At 44.6% G+C, this 19355-nt stretch overlaps 1 protein-coding gene across 2 annotated transcripts; it reads left to right on the forward strand.

The window, feature by feature from the left end:
* Positions 1-42: 42 nt before the first annotated feature.
* On the forward strand, positions 43-18913 carry NCSTN (nicastrin). 2 transcript variants are annotated; one of them, XM_072647412.1, is made up of 17 exons: positions 43-187; positions 1273-1377; positions 4819-4942; positions 5351-5469; positions 5874-6019; positions 10231-10381; positions 10754-10860; positions 11205-11357; positions 12167-12271; positions 12503-12580; positions 13853-14025; positions 15300-15402; positions 15677-15769; positions 16155-16242; positions 16491-16645; positions 16921-17133; positions 18173-18913. In XM_072647412.1, the coding sequence occupies exons 1-17, from the start codon at positions 103-105 to the stop codon at positions 18293-18295; spliced, it is 2121 nt and encodes a 706-aa protein (XP_072503513.1). In that variant the 5' UTR covers positions 43-102; the 3' UTR covers positions 18296-18913. The 2 variants fall into 2 exon arrangements, with proteins under 2 accessions (XP_072503513.1, XP_072503512.1); XM_072647411.1 differs by having other exon boundaries at positions 63-187; positions 10751-10860.
* The last annotated feature ends 442 nt before the right edge of the window (positions 18914-19355 follow it).

Consider the following 19355-nt stretch of genomic DNA (forward strand, 5'->3'; position numbering starts at 1 on the left):
GCACTTCCGCCTGAAGGCCACAGAGACTGGCAGGGGAGCGGCCTAGAGAGGCCTCTGTCAGGCTGGAGGGGGCAGGAGGCGGAAGCGGCCCGGAGAGGCAAGATGGCCACTGCTGGGGGCGGCGGAGGAGCCGCCTCTGGGGGCCGGCGAACCTGCCTCCTCTTTTGCTTCGTTCCTTTGCTGGCAGGTGAGCCCTCCCCACCCCCCCGGAGCCGCGAGGGCCTCTTTGCGAGAACTTCCTTTACTCCGAAACCGCCCAGGCGCCCTTGGGTCCTCCGTCCCGCCGATTCGCAAACCCCCCTACTCGGCGTTCCCCCGACACAAGTTCCGCGCTTCTCGAGGATTTAAAGCCCCCGTTCTGCCCCCAGCCCGGAGGAGCTGCTGTCCGAGGCCCCCGCCTTCCCGCTGGGCTTCTTGGAGGCCCCCGGGCGGTGGGAGTCTGGGATCAGGCTCGTTCCCATCCCTGTACCTCAGTTTCTCCTCTCTGCCAAACAGACGGAGACGGACTCTTGGCCGCTTTGGCTCTTCCGAGCTACGAGGAGAAGTTTCCCTGGCCCTGAAGCTTTGGGGGGCGGGGGGCGGGGCTGCAGCTGGGGTTTGCTTTTCCTGTGCCTCTCGTGTGGGGGGGGGGGGGCTCCCTCTCTCCAGCTACCTCCGTGCCCTCCCCAGCCCCAAGGTGGTAGCCTTGGTCCTTCAGGATCTCCCTCCCGTGACTGTAGTGGGTGAACTTGTAAGAGCTGCGTCTGACAGTGGCGTGTGTAGACCGGGTTTCCTCCCTTTCCACCTCATTTCTTGGGAATACAGAGAAAGACTTTGAATCCAGGCACTGCTCTGGAGCTCGCACTCTTTACAATTAATCAGTAATCCACACATAGGGCTTCCTTTGACCACATTTTCTCTTATCTGGGAACTAGTGTGATTGCGCTACCGTGGTTAGTAAGAAACTTGGATTTCTCTAGTGTTTGGGGGGAGGGGTGGAAGGAGCGTGCTCCTTCCTGTGTCCTAATGGACATATTGAGTGAAGATAATATGCATTATGTTCATTTAACAGACCACGAAACTGAGCCCAGAGAGGCTGAGTGATTTGCTTAACGTAAGGAGATAGATAGGTTAAAGGCACGGCTAAAACTAGAACCCAAGTTTCCCAACCCAGAATTTTTCCTGCTGACATATGCCAGTCTCATGCCACCTCCTTGCTGAGAAGATGAGTAAGGGAACTATGCCCCTTTTATTTTTAAAACTTCTTTCTTACACCTGTTGCTTTCTCTTCAGGTCTGTGCCAAACAAATTCAGTGGAGAGGAAGATCTACATCCCCTTGAACAGAACGGCTCCCTGTGTCCGCCTGCTCAATGCCACTCACCAGATTGGCTGCCAGTGTAAGTTGGCAATTAGTGCTTTAGTGCTCCGGGAATTCCAGAGCCTGTATTAGGTAGACTGCAAGTTAATTGGGGGTAGCAGAACACAGTCAGAATAGGGAAGAAGGGAAATCAGTGGGATTACATCTGACTGTTACATTGATCTTTTCAAAAAATAAATTTACTAATACATTTTTTGATTGGTTGGTTTTTTTGGAGGCAATTGAGGTTAAGTGACTTGCCGAGGGTCACACAGCTAGAATCTGAGGCTGGATTTGAACCTAGGTCCTTCTGATTCCATACATTTTGTTTTGACACAGCAAATCCTTCCCAACAAATAGCTAAACAAACCCCTTTACAAAGTACATCCCCCTACAGGTTATTGATTTTTTTAAAAACAGAATTGTCTTAACTTTGTCTAGTGCTGATGATCATTGTTTTTGACCAGTCCTTTGTTACCTCTCTATACTGATCTTAATGACATTGTCATTAGATAGAGATAATCTATATCTATATGGATTATCTATATAGATAATCCATATCTATGTATTGATATCTATCTTTTTTGCCCTTCTGTATCTGTATATTGATATCTACCTTTCTTTTACTTCTGATTTACTTCATATGTCTTCCCACGTTTCTCCAAATTCTTTACATTTGTCGTTCTTTACGGCTCAGTAACATTAAATTCGAGTATAATTTATTCACCTAGTTCTATGGTCGTTGGGCATGTATTTTGTTTCTCACTCTCTGTTATTACAAATAATCTTGTAAATTAAAAAAATATATATATATATATGTCTTTTTTTGCTTTTGATAAGCTCCTTGAGATGTAGGTCAAATTAAATCTCTTGAGTCAAAGGGAATGAACAATTTAATAAGTTCTTATGTGATTCCAAACTTTTCTAGAATGGTTGAACCAAGCCATAACTCCATTATCAGTTAATTATCTTTCTTGTTTTCCTGTAACTATTCCAGGGATAGGTTTTCTCCTCCTTTAACATCTTTGCCACTTGGTGGTTATATACTTGAGGATTATCCTAATTTCTCTTTTCTTCTGATTATTAATGACCCTCTGCATTTCCAAGTGGTGATAAGTAGCTTGTATTTCTTCTTTTGAAAACAGTTCGTGTCTGCTGTGTGTAAGTGTGGTCCAGTGGAAAGAGCAGTGGCTCAGAAATAGAAGACTTGGATTCAAATCCCACCTCTGATGCTTGCTCTGTTTTTGATTTTGAACAAGTCATTTAACCTGCTTGAGCCTCAGTTTCCTCAACTGTAAAATAACTTGGGACAAAAATGGAAGCTTCTTCATTGGAGTAATGGTCTTGCTTGTATTTATATTTCAAGAGCTTACAAAGTACCTGGCACATAGTTAGCACTTGATAAATGCTGTAAATAGATGGTCTCTGAATTTCCTTTCAAGTCAGGATCTGTGATCTTTTGACTATTTCTCTATTGTACAGTGATATTCTTAGAGTCTGAGGTGGACTTCTGAGAAGCAGTGAATTGTTTGATAATGAAGAAACTCTGAGAATGCTAATGAGTTGTCATCCATGGGAATGACATTCAATGAAATCATGAAACTCTTCTTATCAGAAGGAGAGATGAAGCAGGAGGTGGTGCTAAGAAGCTTCACATAAAAGAATATCACAGAGGAGAGAATGGGGTGATTGACTCCCTGTGGTTGGTGGTCCATGATTTGATTTTTATTCCATCAGCAGCACCTATTTCTGGACATCAAATTTCCTTTTGAAATAGGAAGTTAGACTAGTACAGAGAGTCTAGTATGAAACTCTTTCTACCATACTGTGTGACCTTGAACAAATTATTTCACTTCTCTGAGATGTGGGTTCTTTTCTTTCCATAAAAAATGATGAAATATTCCTTCTTTCTTTTCTTTCAGTGGAGGATTTGAGGTTCAGTGAGAGTATTTCTTTAAACTCATAAAGATAAGCTTAGTCTTTGTAGATTGTAATGAATAGGTATTTTGGTTTCAGCAGCTATTTGCTGTGAAATAAAGCATCTGGGATAGTTAGGGATACCATGTCACCATGATGAAGAGAACTGTTCAAATGGGTGGAATGGTTCTGAGAGCCCTGGATTACTAGTGTGTTATCTCCCCATTATCAGCCTGTCCTGTCTTTAGTCAAGTAGTTGATGTTTTGTTGCATGACTGCAGTAGCTACTTCCTGGCTGGGTTAGCTAGTTCTAGACAGACCCTTAAGTTATAGGATCATTGCTGGAAATATACCCAACATGGAATGAGGGATAGTGGATCTGTTATGGTCTCTAACTGCAGTTTCAGTTCCAACCTTAAGTATAGGGGCTTGAACCCCATTCTCCTGGAACCAGGTTCTGACAGTGCTTGTCTTTTAAACCCTTTTTGGCAGTGACTCATCCATCATGCTACCTATGTTTACCACAGCCTTGTAGAATGTATGATCTTATAAGCAAAGCTGAGCATTGGAAAGAGGAGGAGCAAGACTCAGGCTATTTCCTCATTAGAAACCTGTTTCCTTTTCAATCTGGCTAGGTCTAAGTTTCCCTCTTCAGGTTCATCCACCTCTGAACAAGGCTACACCTTCTTTAATTGGGATTGCTAACATGATAATCCTCTGGGGAAATAGTGAGGCACAGTATTGGTTTACTGATAACAATATCCCATGTTTATTGGACTCCTTTCCCTAGGGAGCTCAAAGGCTTGTGCAGGTTCCTTTTTCATACAGTCTGTCTCTTCCTGGGGAGAGGGTTAGGGAGCAGCTCAGCCGATTGCCATTTTTGCCCAGAGAGATTAAGCAACTTGTTTAAAGTCATAGAGTGAACCAGGGATGCTCCCCAGACTAGAATCTAGGTTTCCTATCATTTTTCTTTTCTCCAAGCCTCATTAAAGCAGGAGTTACTAATCTTTCATAGCCACTATCCCTTTTTCTCCCCGTAGGTTACATATAGTACAATTAGAGAGATCTACAGGTCATACTCAACTAGAAATAGATCATAGTTTACGTACTGACTTAGGAAACCACAAATTAACATTATCTATGTTGTATTGTTTTTTCATTTATTTTGTTAAAAATGTCCCAATTACATTTAAATCTATTTTGCAGCACTCCTTGGTTTTGCAGGCCAAATGGGGTCCAAGTTTGTCTTCTCTTGTCTACAGTGTACTTCAAATCTTTGTAAAAGTTATTTCAAACTTGGAGCTTTTTCCAAGTGTTTGTCACCTGTGGCCATTATTTCCCATGCAATACCTTTCCTCCATGTCCAGCTGTTCTTTCAGGGTCCCAATCTAGTTTCTAGAAGAGAGAAGCTAACAATGTATGAAACTGCATGAGAACTTGTGGTTTTGTCCTGTGTGGTTCTGTTTCCTTATAGATGTGGGAGTTTCACTGCATACTGGCCCAGTGAAATAGGGTAAACGGAATAAATTCTAGGGTCTTTATTTTTTCCATCTGGTTCCTGCAGCTTCCATTAGTGGGGACACAGGAGTGATCCATGTAGTGGAAGAGGAGGAAGATCTGAAGTGGGTCCTAACCAATGGCCCAAACCCCCCCTATATGGTACTGCTGGAAGGCAAGCTTTTTACCAGGTAAGGTTCTGGCTGTATATGCCTGGAAAAGGTGAGCAATCAGAGGAAAATAGGAGCTTTCTCCCAGCTTTAAAAAATGGGTACTATCCTTGACTTTCCTCATACTGTCTTCTTTTGAAAATGGTACAGATTTAAAGAGAACATTTTCAGTGATCCTGAAACCAGATCTGTCATCTGACTGGGTACTGTTTGAGTAGAGGGGTAGCAACCAGCATTATCTGTAATTTGGAAAATCTGGGATTAGGGTTAGAGTCAGGAATCCTGTAACAGGGCTAAATGAGGAAAAACATGACTTAACTCTCCAGTCAGATATTTTTCCCTTCCTATGGGGAGAGAAGTAAGAGTGTTGGACTGCCTGACACTTTCTTCTTTCCTCCTCCCTTAGCCCAATATTTCTTCTTGTTCTAGGAAGCTGATGGAAAAGCTGAAGGGTACTCAGCGAATCTCTGGTCTTGCTGTGGCTCTCGCCAAGCCCAGTCCTGTAGATGGTTTCTCTCCCAGCGTTGAATGCCCTAATGATGGGTTTGGTAAGAACCCCAAAGAGCCAGGAACCATCACCCATGGCTTATTGTTTGAATGCCATTAACTAGGTCATCTATTGCCCCCCAAGAGGATCATTAAAGTGAATGCATATAAATATGTGTTTATATGATTATGGCCTGTTGTGACAAATGTGGTGTGCTAGATTTGTGTATGTGTGTTCACCTAAATAACCAACTAACTACTCTGTAAAAGCCAGTGTTGCTTCATCTTGACCATCCATCCCATTCCCAAGGCACTCAAGATTTCAAGCTGGATAGCTTGGGTCCTCCTGGTGGCACGGTTCCTCTCTGGGAATCGTGCCTATTCCCATGAACACTAGGCTGTCAAGATCTATTCATGTTGTATCACATGTCACACTCTCCCAGTAATGGGTTGCTCTTTCCTCCAGGTGTCTACTCTAACTCCTATGGGTCAGAATATGCCCACTGCAAACAGTTCAAGTGGAACCCAGAAGGCAATGGATTAGCCTATGAGGATTTTGACTTTCCCATCTTTCTGCTAGAAGATGAGAATGAAACGCAGGTTATCAAGCAGGTAACGATATGTCCTGTCTCTTTTCCTCTCCCTTCCCCCTTCCCCTCTTGCATTTTGGGTTGACCTAAGAATTGAATGTGCAGAGAACATAAATGTTCTCCCTTTTGTGGGGGACTGCATCTTATATAAACTTTGTATTTCTCTTAGTGTCTACCACAATCCTTTGTACACTGGATGCTTAGTAAATATGTGTTGAATTTTTGAATCTTCTGTGCTGTTGAATGCTCTTAAGAAAAGCCCTAAAAGTGTGTGCTCATTCTTTCTGACCTCTTCCACTCTAGATGATCCCTGCTGTCTTACTTAGTGTTGGATAGGAGTTGGGGCAGATTCCTAGGTATAAAAAGCTCAATGGGAAATAGTAAAGCAAAGGTCTCTGAGCTAATAAGCTAGGAGAACTGAAGTGGAAGGATTTCTGTCATGTGAGTCCAGTCAGATTGAACCAATAGCCTCTGGCACCTGGCAGCAATAATGACAAGACTTCCTGGCCCAAGTTAGCATCTTAGAGTGTGCCCACTGTGCATGCTACAGCTTGTGGGAACCTCTCTATTTCCTTTGGTCATTAGCTCTTCTATACATAAATCTGAGAGGTAGTTTCTTGCTGGGATGTTTGGCTTTAGCCAACACTGGGTTATCTTTTTTTGCTTCTACATATTATTATTCTGAAAGCAGACCCCAAAATCTAGTCTGCTGCACTGACCAGCTTATTTTCTCACCAGTACCAAACTGTGTTGATGATGACTACTTTGTAGTATGTAGTGTGAGATCAAGGCAATGGGTGACCAAGAAGACAGAAGACCCACAGTCATGAGGACCTTTAGGACTGGGTGACCCTGGGTAGATGATGTGACTCTGACAGTTGGCTGAAGTAGGTTGAGGGTAGCCTATATTTCTTAAACCCAATGGCTTGTTAGTGAGTTAGGGGGATGTCTACCCCAACCACCTGAAAACTTTCCCTGGCAGAATGGGTGGATGAGAACAGTTTGTTCCAGTGACCATGAAGGTTGCTGAAGCTGATGCTATGGAGTGTTTTCAGCTTGGTCAGACACTGAAGATACCAAAGTCATCTGCTGCATCCTGGAGCATCACCAGCTGTCCTGACTTTTGTCTTGCCACTGAACTTTGATAACTCTGGAAGAGAGAGTGAGGCTGAGGACTTTGTGCAAGTCTGCTTTCCTTTAATCCAAAGACAATTGAGTCATTGTTCCTCTTTGAAAATGAAGAACAGAACAAAGATGGCGGAGTAGAAGGATAGACCTGTAGAAGCTGTCTCCACACAGCCCATAAAATACGGGTAAAAAATGACTCTAAACAAATTCTAGAGCAGTACAAGCCACAAAACAACAGAGTGAAAGAGATTTCCAGCCCAAGACAATCTGGAAGGCTGACAGGAATGGTCTGTTGCACCAGGCTTGGAGCAGAGCGCAACCCAATGTTGGCCACACCGTGTGGCAGGGACAGGACTAGAGCAGGCTGGGGCGTGGAATGCCAGGCAACAGCTATGGTTCCCAGATCCCCACAAATGCCAAAGACAGCTTCAAAGGTCAGTGAGAAAGCTCTTTCACCTGAGTGAGAAGGGAACATGGTCTGGCTCAGCCCCAGTGTAGCAGTAGGTACTACTGCAGCAGCTCCATTTTTGGAGCCCTCAGCCTAAAGACCCTGGGGGAATCGAGCTGCTGATCTGCATCTCAGCCCTGAGTAGCAGTCCTGGGGTGAGGAAGAGTGCTGGTGTAGTGGAGCTAGTGGAGGCTCTGGAGAGATATAGATAGATCCTGGGCAGAAAAGCTTGTGGTTGCTCCCAGACCAGAGCACAAGCCAGAGAGAGGAGTAAACTTCTCTCCCTTGATTATGCTAACTTGGAGGAACTGAGAACTTATAGGTCTCTAGAGTATACCCTCCTCTTGACAAAGGACTCAAAAGTCAAGTAACTGGCTGGGAAAATGCCCAAAAAAGGGAAAAAAATAAGATTATAGAAGGTTACTTTCTTGGTGAACAGGTATTTTCTTCCATCCTTTTGGATGAGGAAGAACAATGCATACCATCAGAGGAAGACATAAAAGTCAAGGCTTCTGCATCCAAAGCCTCCAAAATAAATATGAAGTGGTCTCAGGCCATGGAAGAGCTCAAAAAGGATTTTGAAAATCAAGTAAGAGAGGTAGAGGAAAAATTGGGAAGAGAAATAAGAGTGATTCAAGAAAATCATGAAAAGTGAGTCAACAGCTTGCTAAAGGAGACCCAAAAAAATGCTGAAGAAAATAACACCTTTAAAAATAGACTAACCCAAATGGCAAAAGAGGTCCAAAAATCCAATGAGGAGAAGAATGCTTTAAAAAAGCAGCTTTGGCCAAATGGAAAAGGAGGTTCAAAAGCTCATTGAAGAAAATAGTTCTTTCAAAATTAGAATGGAACAGATGGAAGCTAATGACTTTTTGAGAAACCAAGAAATTACAAAACAGAACCAAAACAATGAAAAAATGGAAAAAAATGTGAAATATCTCATTGAAAAAATGACTGACCTGAAAAATAGATCCAGGAGAGACAATTTAAAATTATGGGACTAGCTGAAAGCCATGATGAAATAAAGAGCCTAGACATCATCTTTCATAAAATTATCAAGGAAATTGCCCTGATATTCTAGAACCAGAGGGCAAAATAAATATTGAAAGAATCCACCAATCACCTCCTGAAAGAGATCCAAAAAGAGAAACTCCTAAGAACATTGTGGCCAAATTCCAGAGTTTCCAGGTCAAGGAGAAAATACTACAAGCAGCCAGAAAGAAACAATTCAAGTATTGTGGAAATACAATCAGGATAACACAAGATCTAGGAGCTTCTTCATTAAGGGATCGAAGAGCTTGGAATATGACATTTCAGAAGTCAAAGGAACTAGGGTTAAAACCAAGAATCACCTACCCAGCAAAACTAAGTATAATACTTTAGGGGAAAAAAATGATCATTCAATGAAATCGAGGACTTTCAAGCATTCTTGATGAAAAGACCAGAGTTGAAAAGAAAATTTGACTTTCAAACACAAGAATCAATATAAGCATGAAAAGGTAAACAGGAAAGAGAAATCACAAGGGACTTACTAAAGTTGAGCTGTTTACATTCCTTCAAGGAAAGATAATATTTGTAACTCTTGAAACTTTTCTCTGTATCTGGGTAGTTAGAGGGATTATACACACACACATGCACACACACACACACACACAGAGAACACAGAGTGAGTTGAATAGGAAGTGATCATATCTAAAAGAATAAAATTAAGGGGTGAGATTGGAATATATTAGGAGAAGAAAGGGAGAAATGGAATAGGTCAAATTATCTCTCGTAGAAGAGGCAAGAAAAAGCTTTTCCAATGGAGGGGGAAAGAGAGGAGGTGAGAGGGAAAGTGAAGCTAACTCTCATCACATTTGGCTCAAGGAAGGAATAACATGCACACTCAATTTGGTATGAAACTCAATCTTACACTACAAGGAAATAGGGAAGAAGGGGATAAGCAGAGTGGGGGTGATGATATAAGGGAGGGCAAATGGGAGGAGGGAGCAATTAGAAGTAAACACTCTTGGGGAGGGACAAGGTCAAAAGAGAATAGAAGAAATGGGGGGCAGCTTAGGATGGAGGGGAATATAGTTAGTCTTACACAACATGACTATTATGGAAGACATTTGCAAAACTACACATATATAGCCTATATTGAATTGCTTGCCTTCTCAGAGGGGATGGGTGGGAAGGGAGGAAGGAAGAGAAGTTGGAACTCAAAGTTGTAGGAACAAAGATTGAGAATTGTTTTTGTGTACAACTGGGAAATAAGAAATACAGGTAATGGAGTATAGAAATCTATCTTCCCCTACAGGACAAGAGAGAAGATGAGGATAAGGAAAGGGTGGGGTGTAATAGAAGGGAGGGCAGATTGAGGGAAGGGGTAATCAGAAAGTACGGTGTTTTGGGGTAGGGGGAGGGGAGAGATGGGAAGAAAATTTGAAACTCAAAATCTTGTGGAAATGAATGTTGAAAACTAAAAATGAATAAATTAAAAAATGAAAAATAAAATTAAAAAAAAAAAAAAGAAAATGAAGAACAAACAACAACCATCTTGGAGACCTTTTTCTAAATGCTGCATGAAACAGTACTTTTCATGTGACATGGGGAGGAGGTCTTTGGAACAGCTAACTAGCTCTGATTCTTTATTTCAATGGTTCTCTTTCCTCCAGTGCTATTGGGACCACAACCAGGGGGTGAATGGATCTGCCCCAGCCTACCCACTGTGCGCAATGCAGCTTTTTTCACACATGCACGCCGTCACCAGCACTGTCACCTGCATGCGACGTAGTGCTATCCAGAGCACATTCAGCATCAACCCAGGTGGGTCTGGGGCCCAGGGGCAGGGCAGGGGATGCTCAGAGCAGATGGCACTGGACGTACAAGAGTGACTGAAGAAATAATAACCCTAACTGATAAAGGTATTACTGGAAGACTTTACTCAGATACCAAAATGATACAGAGCCCAGGAACTCTAACTAATATCAGTATCAATATCAGATATAATTGACATCAGAAATTCCAAAACTCTTTTGCATGTTTTATATTTTTCTCATGATGGTGGTAAGAAAGTAGGGGGTGGGGTGTAGCAGAGAAAAAGACATGGAAGAGATGGAGGATCTGGTCAAAGGAGCCTTCCCTGTTTCCTTTGTGCCCCACCTCCCCATCCCAGATAATCTCTGTCCCCTCCAGAAGTTGTCTGTGACCCCCTGGCTGACTTCAATGTGTGGAACACACTGAATCCTTTGAATGCATCTGGGAAGTTAGAGCCTGGGGACAAGGTGATCATCGCTGCCACCAGGGTAGGTGCTGGTCTGGAAACCATTAAGTGTGGGGAGGGGAAGCTATATCCTTTAGTGTGTAAGAGTTGATTGGCATGGTGCAGACTTCCCTTAAGAGTGTCGGGTCTTACTACCACAAGTGAGTTACACTAGGGACCTAGATGAGGTAGGATATTCAAGGGAAGCAGTATGCTGCTCAGAGGATGGAGCCATTCAGTAGAACTATTGGTTTTATTCTTAGCACAAAGGATATGTGTCCTCTTGAGTAGAGGACAGGGCTTATGGGCCCTAAAAGGGGGTTTTCAGAGTTTGGGCAAGGTGTGCTGTTAACAGCTTCTCATCTCTCTTCTTTTTGCTCTGTCTAGTTGGATAGCCGCTCATTCTTCTGGAATGTGGCTCCTGGGGCTGAGAGTGCTGTTGGTTCCTTCATCACCCAGCTGGCGGTGGCTGAAGCTCTGCAGAAAGCACCAGATGTGGTGTCTCTGCCCCGGAATGTTATGTTTGTCTTCTTCCAAGGGGTGAGGGCCCTGACTGGTAGAATAGTTTGTGTTCTAAGGCACTTGGGTTTTAGACTGGTGAGGGAGTGAGAGCCCTGTACCTGTGTTCGGCTGTCAGTCACCAGGCAGTTGCTGAGGCCTCAAGCAATTAGTGACTACCTGTTGCAGTCCCTCCTACTGTTGGTGTGTGCCCACCAGAAGGTCAAATCATCTTGGAAGGCCCTTGGGAACTTCGTGCACTCTTCTTATATTTGAATGGCTTCATCTCTTCTTTCCCTTGCCTCTGCCGTTCTTCCCTGGCCTTCTCCCCTACCCTTCCAGCCCTACTATTAGATGGTTTCAGACTTTTCATTGGGAGTTCTTTTTGAATTTGGCAAGTCTGAGGTTAGGGTATTTCTCCCCACCTCCCTGGACTCAGTTTCTTTGCTGGCTCCTCCTCCTTAGTGGCCCTGAGGTTGCTGTCACTGCTGGTGCTTTAACCTGGCTGTGTAGTATGGTGGCAGCAGAATCCAGGACGGAGACAACAAGGAGGAGGGGGGAGAAGAAGCAGGCATTTCCCTGCTGATGTTCCCCTAAGGTCTCTCCTGTTATAGCCTTATGGCCACCTCTCCTTCACTGGTCTTCCTCTGGCTCTAGGTCTTGCCCTGGGACCCATCCAAGTGAGGGCTGTGCTTCCCCTCAATGGAGCTGATGTGGGAGCAGCCAATCCCAGGTTGGGCTGATGAGAGTCCTATGGCTCGAGGAACAAACTGGGGCTGTGACCATTTATACTCCCTGTGGCTGCCCTGTCTCTGTGACACTCTTCATCCCCTTCCACCTCTGCTCCACAGGAGACTTTTGATTACATTGGTAGCTCACGGATGGTGTTTGACATGGAAAAGGGCAAGTTTCCTGTCCAGCTGGAGAACATACACGCATTTGTGGAACTTGGACAGGTGTGTTGCTTTTCTCACCCACTCCCATCCTTCTCTGTGCTTGATGTGCTCTCCCATGGCCGCTCCCATCTCCTGTCTTCCTCAAGCATTGCGTCTTCCCTGTGATCCTTTGGGTCTTGAATTCTTCTTCAGGTCTCCTAACCTGCCACTCTCCCATCTCGTCTCCCCTGGGCAGGGGTCCTGAACTAGGGAGACTCAATTGTGCTGTTGACTTCTATTCTTTGCCCATAGGTAGCCTTGAAGAATTCTTCAGACTTGTGGATGCATACAGACCCCATGTCTCAGGGAGATGAATCCATCCGTACTGAGGTAAGCTCATCTTCCATTACATGCTGATGCAACTTAAGATACCACAGCCACCTGCCTCCAGGGCCGTAGGTTGAGAAGATAATGACTAAATACCATCTTCTACATGAAGCCTTTCCTGATCTCCCCCAATAGCTGGTACCCTCTGTCCCAGGCTACCTTGTCTTTAATTACTTTGTGTATATTTATATTATCTTACTTAACATTTATGCTACATGTATTTATGTATGTATTCTTGTCTCCTTCCCTTACCATGTAATCTCCCTGTGATTAGAGTTTGTTTCATTTGTTGTATTTTTATCCTAGTACAGTGCCTAGCATACAATAGGGGCTTACTAAATACTTCTTGATTGATTACCTGCTAATGTCAACCTTTGAGGAGACTAGTTAACGTGTTTACATAGTATGGGGCTACCTGGAAGAGGAGGATGGAGTTAACTGACTCCCTTTCTGATGAGCTGTTCATTGTATTCTCTTATTATTGCCCCATTGTGTCCAACTCTGAAAACTCCCTTTTCTCAAACTTATAGCAAGGCTAGGTGTGGGCTATTTATCCTGCTTGGAATTGCCTCCCTATTCCTCTCAGTTTATGTTAAGTCTTAGCTTTCCTTCAAATCCCCATGTCCTGGGACTTTTCATGACTGGCCCAGTTGTTGGTCATATTTTTCCTTTGAGCTCCTGCTTATTACCTTTACCTCTCACTTAGCATTTAGCATATGCTTCCTTGTATTTATATTTTTATGTTTGTATCCTGTTTTTCAGACTAATAATTAGCCCTTCAAGGGTGAGGACTGAGACTTTGGCTCCTCATGAATTAGTGTAGTACTTAACACATAGCAAGTGCTCAGTAAATGGATGATGATGATGATGGGAGGAGGGAACCCTGGTCTGGAAGCAAATAGTGTGGGTTTCATTCTTGGCTCTCTGCCTCTGGCTCAGAAACACTTTTGTTCTTCTTTCTGCATCTCAGTTTCCTTCCCTGTAAAATGGAAAGAAATTCAGAGTGCCTTGGCCCCAGGAGGCCAGAGGAATTCAGTCCTAGAATGTCCCTGACTGAACCTACCATCCGGTCTGGGCAGATTGCATATTGCAGCAAGGTTTGGGCTGTGCCAGCCTATGCCATGTGGATAGTTAAAGCAACTTTCAGAAGGTTCTGCTTTTCCTTTCTCCCTCCTCCTGTTCAGGTAGGGGTTAGACTAGATGGCTTCAGAAATCTTTCCCATTGCTCAGATCCATGATTCCTGCCAGCCTGTGTATCTTTCCCCTTCTCTCCAGGTCCAGAATCTCCTGACCATACTAAAGAACAGCAGCACTGGGGTCCCTAATGTGACAATGAAGGAAGCGGGCTCCAACTATTCTCTCCCACCCTCCTCCTTTCAGAGGTTTCTCCGTAGCCAAAACATCTCTGGTGTCGTGCTTACTGACCACCCTCACTCCTTTTATAACAGGTGACTAGTACCCCTTGCCCTATTCTCCACTTACCTCAGAGAAGTAGCTCTTAATTCAAGGGCCCAACAAAGAGGGAAGAGAACTTGGCACTCTTTGTGCTTGGGAGAGATCACGTGGTGTTCTTTCATGTGGCCCTCTTAACCCCATGTTTAATTAGAATGACCCAGGATCCCCAGCTTATGATCCCCAGTAGATGAGTTGTAAAATTCTCCTTTCAGGCCCTTTCCCCTAGTACTCATGCTAACCCTCCTTGTCATCTTTAGCTCCATGTTCCTGTTCCATTTCAACTAGGCTCTCTAAAGATGTGTTCTGTAGACCCGCCGGTAGAGGGCAGCAGCCCAAGCAGGAGCACGGTGGAGTGATTTGGGGGAGAGGGACAGTAATTGGGAACTGTGTGAGTGGTGCTGTGGTGAGGAAAGAGACCCTCACAATTGGGTGGGAAGCCATGACCAGAGGACTTATTTGACTTCCCTTACTCCACTCCCTTGCCTCCATTAGTTATAATGATGATGATAACAATAATGACAGCCTGCGATCTGCAGCCACACTTGGCTGCAGATGGAACTACCGCTTGCTAGGCAGAAAGCCTGTGGAGATTGACTTTTTCTCTAAACTTTGAATCTTTCCCCAAACTCCCTTCCTACAACAGGTCACATTGAGTCTTGAGGCAAAGGGAAGTAAGTTGGGCCCAGAGCCCTCTAAGATGGAGAGCCCAGCCTAGCCAGGAGTCTTTTGTCCACTTACTCAGGGTTGGTGAAGAGTGAATTTCCGTCATCACTTCCATGACCCCTGTTCAGTCTACGGATTGGGAACTTATCTGTGGATTGACACATATTTTGAGCGTGTTTATCAAGCAAATTTAATTCTATGGGTAGACTAGGGTTTTTACTAATGGTGAGGGCTAGAGGCCCCACACAAACTAGGAGTTCAATGATTATAACTGCATGTTTCTGTAGCTTTGTAATAATTCTAGATTCCTCAGGTTGGCAGGGTCTTGTCCGGCTTCCAAACTCTGCCTTTGTTTTCCCATCCCCAAATCTTCCAGCTGTCACTGTCAGGAAATCCTTCCTGTTTCACTAAAACTCCTTTTGCTATGCTACTAGCTTAGTATCTCTTCTCCCTCTGTTCAGCAGACTATCTTTGTTTATCAATATATCTCCCCCCAGGGGAATGAAAAGTGAAATATTGAGCCCTGGAGTTAAGGAAGACTTGAGGGACATGGGCTTGACTTTGTCCAAAGGCCACCCAAACTCAGATTGCCCCTTCCTAACAGGTATTACCAGAGTATCTATGATACTGCAGAAAACATTGGTCTGAAGTATCCTGCAGCCCTGACTCCTGATGAAGCCATGGACTTTGTGACTGACACAGCCAAGGTAACTCAGCTCTAGGAAGCATATATGGAGGGCAAATGGGGATATCAGGTAACATTGTCGGGAACAGTAAGAACTTGGTATGTCTGTAGATAAGGGGAGGAAGAGTACCACTGCTGGAATAAGGATGTTGGTCATAGTAGGGAGAGAATAAAGAGGGTTGGATTGAAGTTAGGCTAAGATTTCAGTGCTTGGGGTATGGGTAGGGAAGGAAAGAGAGAAAAGGTAAGTTTTGCCTGAGATGGGTCACACTATTTCTCCTTTCAACCTCCCCCAGTCCTTGGCATCTGTGGCCACAGTGCTAGGACGTGCACTATACCAGCTAGCAGGGGGAACTAACCACACCGCTGTTGAGGCTGATCCAATAACGGTAAGAGCAGATGGGGCTCTAGTCCTGGCAAGGTCCCAGGGCTCTCCCACCCCTCCCTTCTGTCTCTGTGTGTTTACACAGCAGGCTGCCCCCTGTCCCTCACCATTCCCTGTATGTCCCCCCAGAGTCTCAGGATTCAGATGGTCTGGCTTCTGCCAGTGAGGACTCATGACACATTTCCTTAGGGAGCATCTATAAAGATCTCACTCCCATTTCTTATGTGCCAACCAGATACAGCCTTCTTAGTTCTAGAATCCATCCGACTAGGCTTCTTCCTGTCCTCATTTCTGTGGACTCAGTGATAGGTTTTCTGATTTCTCCCTCCCTTGCCCACACTCATCTCTGGAATTTAACTGATTGGACCTTCTCTCTTCCTTAATCCCAGGTCTCTCGCTTGCTCTATGGGTTCCTGATTAAAGCCAACAACTCATGGTTCCAATCAGTTATCAGGCAGGACCTGAAGGTCTTCCTGGGTAAGTAATGGAGGCAAGGATGAGATTTTCGAGTCAAGAAAGCAGAGATAGGGAGGTGGGGTTATATTAATTGCTTTCGTCTTGACTCCATTTTCCCTTCCTTTCTACTGTTGTTGTTTTCCTTCTTTGCTCTTCCCCAACCTTTTCTCCTGTCTGTTCATTTGAATTTTTTCTGGCCTGTCTTCCTTCTTACCTCTTCCTTATATCCCATCTAAACCTTCTGCTTCCTTGTTTTTCCTACCAATCAGGAGATGGGCCCCTCCAGCATTACATTGCTGTTTCCAGCCCCATCAACACCACCTATGTGGTGCAGTATGTGCTGGCAAACTTGACTGGCACTGTGGTCAATCTTACCCGGGAGCAGTGCCAAGACCCAAAGAAGGCCCAAGATGCAAACAAGGATGTGAGTGGAAATGGGGGGAGGGGGATGCTATGAAGGCCTTTCTCTTGTCAGGGATGGACCTCTACTTCCAGTATAGGACCAAGGGGGTTGAATTGGGTTGTCAGAGGGAACAATATAGGCATTGAACAACTTCCAAATTGAATTGGAGTGGTGGCTTTGGGGGGGTGGGCAGTGGCATGGGGATATCTAGGGTATTTGCCATTTGGAGGGGAAAGTTTGGTGTGAGGGTCAAAGGGCATGGCAGATTCATGTTTAGAATCTTTTTCTGTGTGTAGCTGTATGAGTATGCATGGGTACAAGGCCCTGAGGACCCCAGTGGGACAGGTAGACTCCCCCAGTGTGTGCGCTCCACAGCACGACTGGCCAAGGCTGTGTCTCCTGCCTTTGAGCTACAGCAGTGGGAATCCTCTGAATATTCCACCTGGACAGAAAGCCGCTGGAAAGACATCCGTGCCCGCATTTTTCTTGTAGCTAGCAAGGAACTTGAGGTGAGAACCTAAGGACTTGGGCTGGGGGTTCAGGAATGCAAAAGGGTCAGGGCAGGCATGAGGAGAAAGATGAGTTCTCAGTGGCCTTTTGGGATTCAGGGTACCATTGTGGAGCAGAAGGTATCACTTCCCCCCTTAACAGTAGTTAGGGTCACTGTTTCTTCTTCCTAACAGCTCCCCTTGTGTCTCTATCCATGGCCACCTTATCCAGTTGGGAAAGAATTTTCATTGTTATTCCCAGATGAAATTTTATTCTCATCCATACACCAGTTTGCCTCCATTGTGAGATTCTCTGGTGATAATGCTGGTGAACCTTGGAGCCTGAGACATCTTTGTCCCAAAAGATCGAAAGTGAATTGTGATGTGGAAAGAGCACTGAGCCTGGAACCAAAGGACTGGGTCTTAAGTCTCTGACTTATCACTTATTAGTGTGACCTTGGACAGATCACTGTATGTCTCTGGGCCCCAGTTCTCTCCTATGGAAATGAGGGAATTGGACTAGGATGTCTCTAAGCCAGGAGTTCATAACCTTTTTTGTGTTGTGGTCCCCTTTGGCCGTCTGGTGAAACCCAGAATAATGTTTTTAAATGTATAAAATACATAGGATTACAAAGAAAACTAATTGTATTGAAATACAGTTATTAAAGTATTTCAAAAAAGTAAATTCACAGACCCCAGGTTAATAATCCTTGCTCTAAACTAAGCTTCCTTCTGATTATGAGTCTGTGATCCTGTGATGTCTCCTTTCTGGTCCTTGAGATCTGTCAGTTAAATTTAATATTTGCAAAGTGTTATAGACCATGTATCTGCTTCATTAGTTGATAATCTAGTTGAGACTAGAGTGCAATACAAGAGTGAATCAATCCTGTTTTATAAATTCCAGACTGAGGAGGTCACAGATTGTTGGTCACAGAGTGTTTTGAGATTTTGCATGAAGACCAAGCCTCCAGTGTCCTAGTTCCCAACCCAGAGCATATTTCCTCATGCTGCACTTAATTCTGATTGTTTCTTCTGTCTCCTTGACCTCCCCCCCATATAGTTTGTCACCCTGATTGTGGGCCTCAGCATCCTCTTTGTTTCTCTCATCGTAACCTACTTCATCAATGCCAAAGCTGATATCCTGTTCACCACCCCTCGAGAGCCGGGAGCTGTGTCTTACTAAGAATGGGAGACAAGTCCTTCCCTGCCAGTTGCCCAGATCCTTTCCTGGACGGCTAGTCTTCTTCCAGGACACAAACCACTAGGTCGACACTGGAAACTTCCCTGGCCCAGGTCAGACTGAGTCTGATGGGCAGGAGCGGAACTGTCCTACACAAGAGACAGACAAGCAGACAAATATTACCTCCCTTTTCTTTCTTCTCCTTTCCTCCCCACCCCCATCCTGGAATTACAAAAGGAGCTTACTGTCTCCTATAACTTTCCTTTTTTGCTCCCTGCCTTCCCTTCCTTTCCTGTACTCACTGCTCTCCCTTACCCACCACTCCCCTACCAGGAATAAAAGGGGGTGGGGTGGGGTGAAGAGGGGTAATTCTTGCATTGAATTATGTGGTTCTCCTCTGCTAGGATGGAAGGAAATCTTTGTGGGCTGATCTTGATGCCTCTTTCCCAATGTACTTCCCAGTCCCTAGATGGCAAATCTGGGGTTGGAGCGCCACAGGGTCGGGGTTCCCTCTTTGACCAGTGATGGTCAATTGTATTTTTTTCTTAAATTGTAATATCTTTTGTTGTTGGTTTTGTACATATATAAATAGTCAATTTCATTAAAACATTATCTCACGTAGCCTGTACCTCGTTCTTCCACCCCTTCTTCAGTGATGTTGAGGTAATAATTTAAGGAGCCTGAGACTTTCCTGAGGAGACCCCACTGTCTCCTGTTCTCTGAGTCCCTGAAGAGTCTCTAGGAATAGGCTTTTGAACAAAGAGCAGATGGAAAGGATGGAACTTTGGGAAGAGGGAGGAAATTATGACCCATTGCCTTGGATGTTCATGAAACCCCTTCTTCATTATGCCACCTCATTTCCAGCCACGTGGTTGTTTGGATTAATGGAAGGGCAAGATTCTAGAGGTTGGCGTTGGACTGAGGTTGGGTCAGGGAGGAAGCTAGTTGGTGCTGTTGTGCGCAGAGCACTGGGCCTGAAGTTCCGAAGACTCATCTCCCTGGTTTCAAGTCTGGCCTCAGATACTTACTAGGTGGGTGATCCTGGGCATGTCACTTAATCCTG

The sequence above is a fragment of the Notamacropus eugenii genome, chromosome 2, assembly GCF_028372415.1.
Source record: "Notamacropus eugenii isolate mMacEug1 chromosome 2, mMacEug1.pri_v2, whole genome shotgun sequence".
In the NCBI taxonomy this organism is placed as follows: Eukaryota; Metazoa; Chordata; class Mammalia; order Diprotodontia; family Macropodidae; genus Notamacropus; species Notamacropus eugenii.

Excerpts from the sequence above, each read along its gene's own strand:
- NCSTN (XM_072647411.1), top strand. The coding sequence starts at position 103 with ATGGCCACTGCTGGGGGCGGCGGAGGAGCCGCCTCTGGGGGCCGGCGA. Across the intron at positions 1,378-4,818 it reads TCACCAGATTGGCTGCCAGT|CTTCCATTAGTGGGGACACA; the intron begins GTAAGTTGGCAA and ends TGGTTCCTGCAG. Across the intron at positions 16,243-16,490 it reads GGACCTGAAGGTCTTCCTGG|GAGATGGGCCCCTCCAGCAT; the intron begins GTAAGTAATGGA and ends CCTACCAATCAG.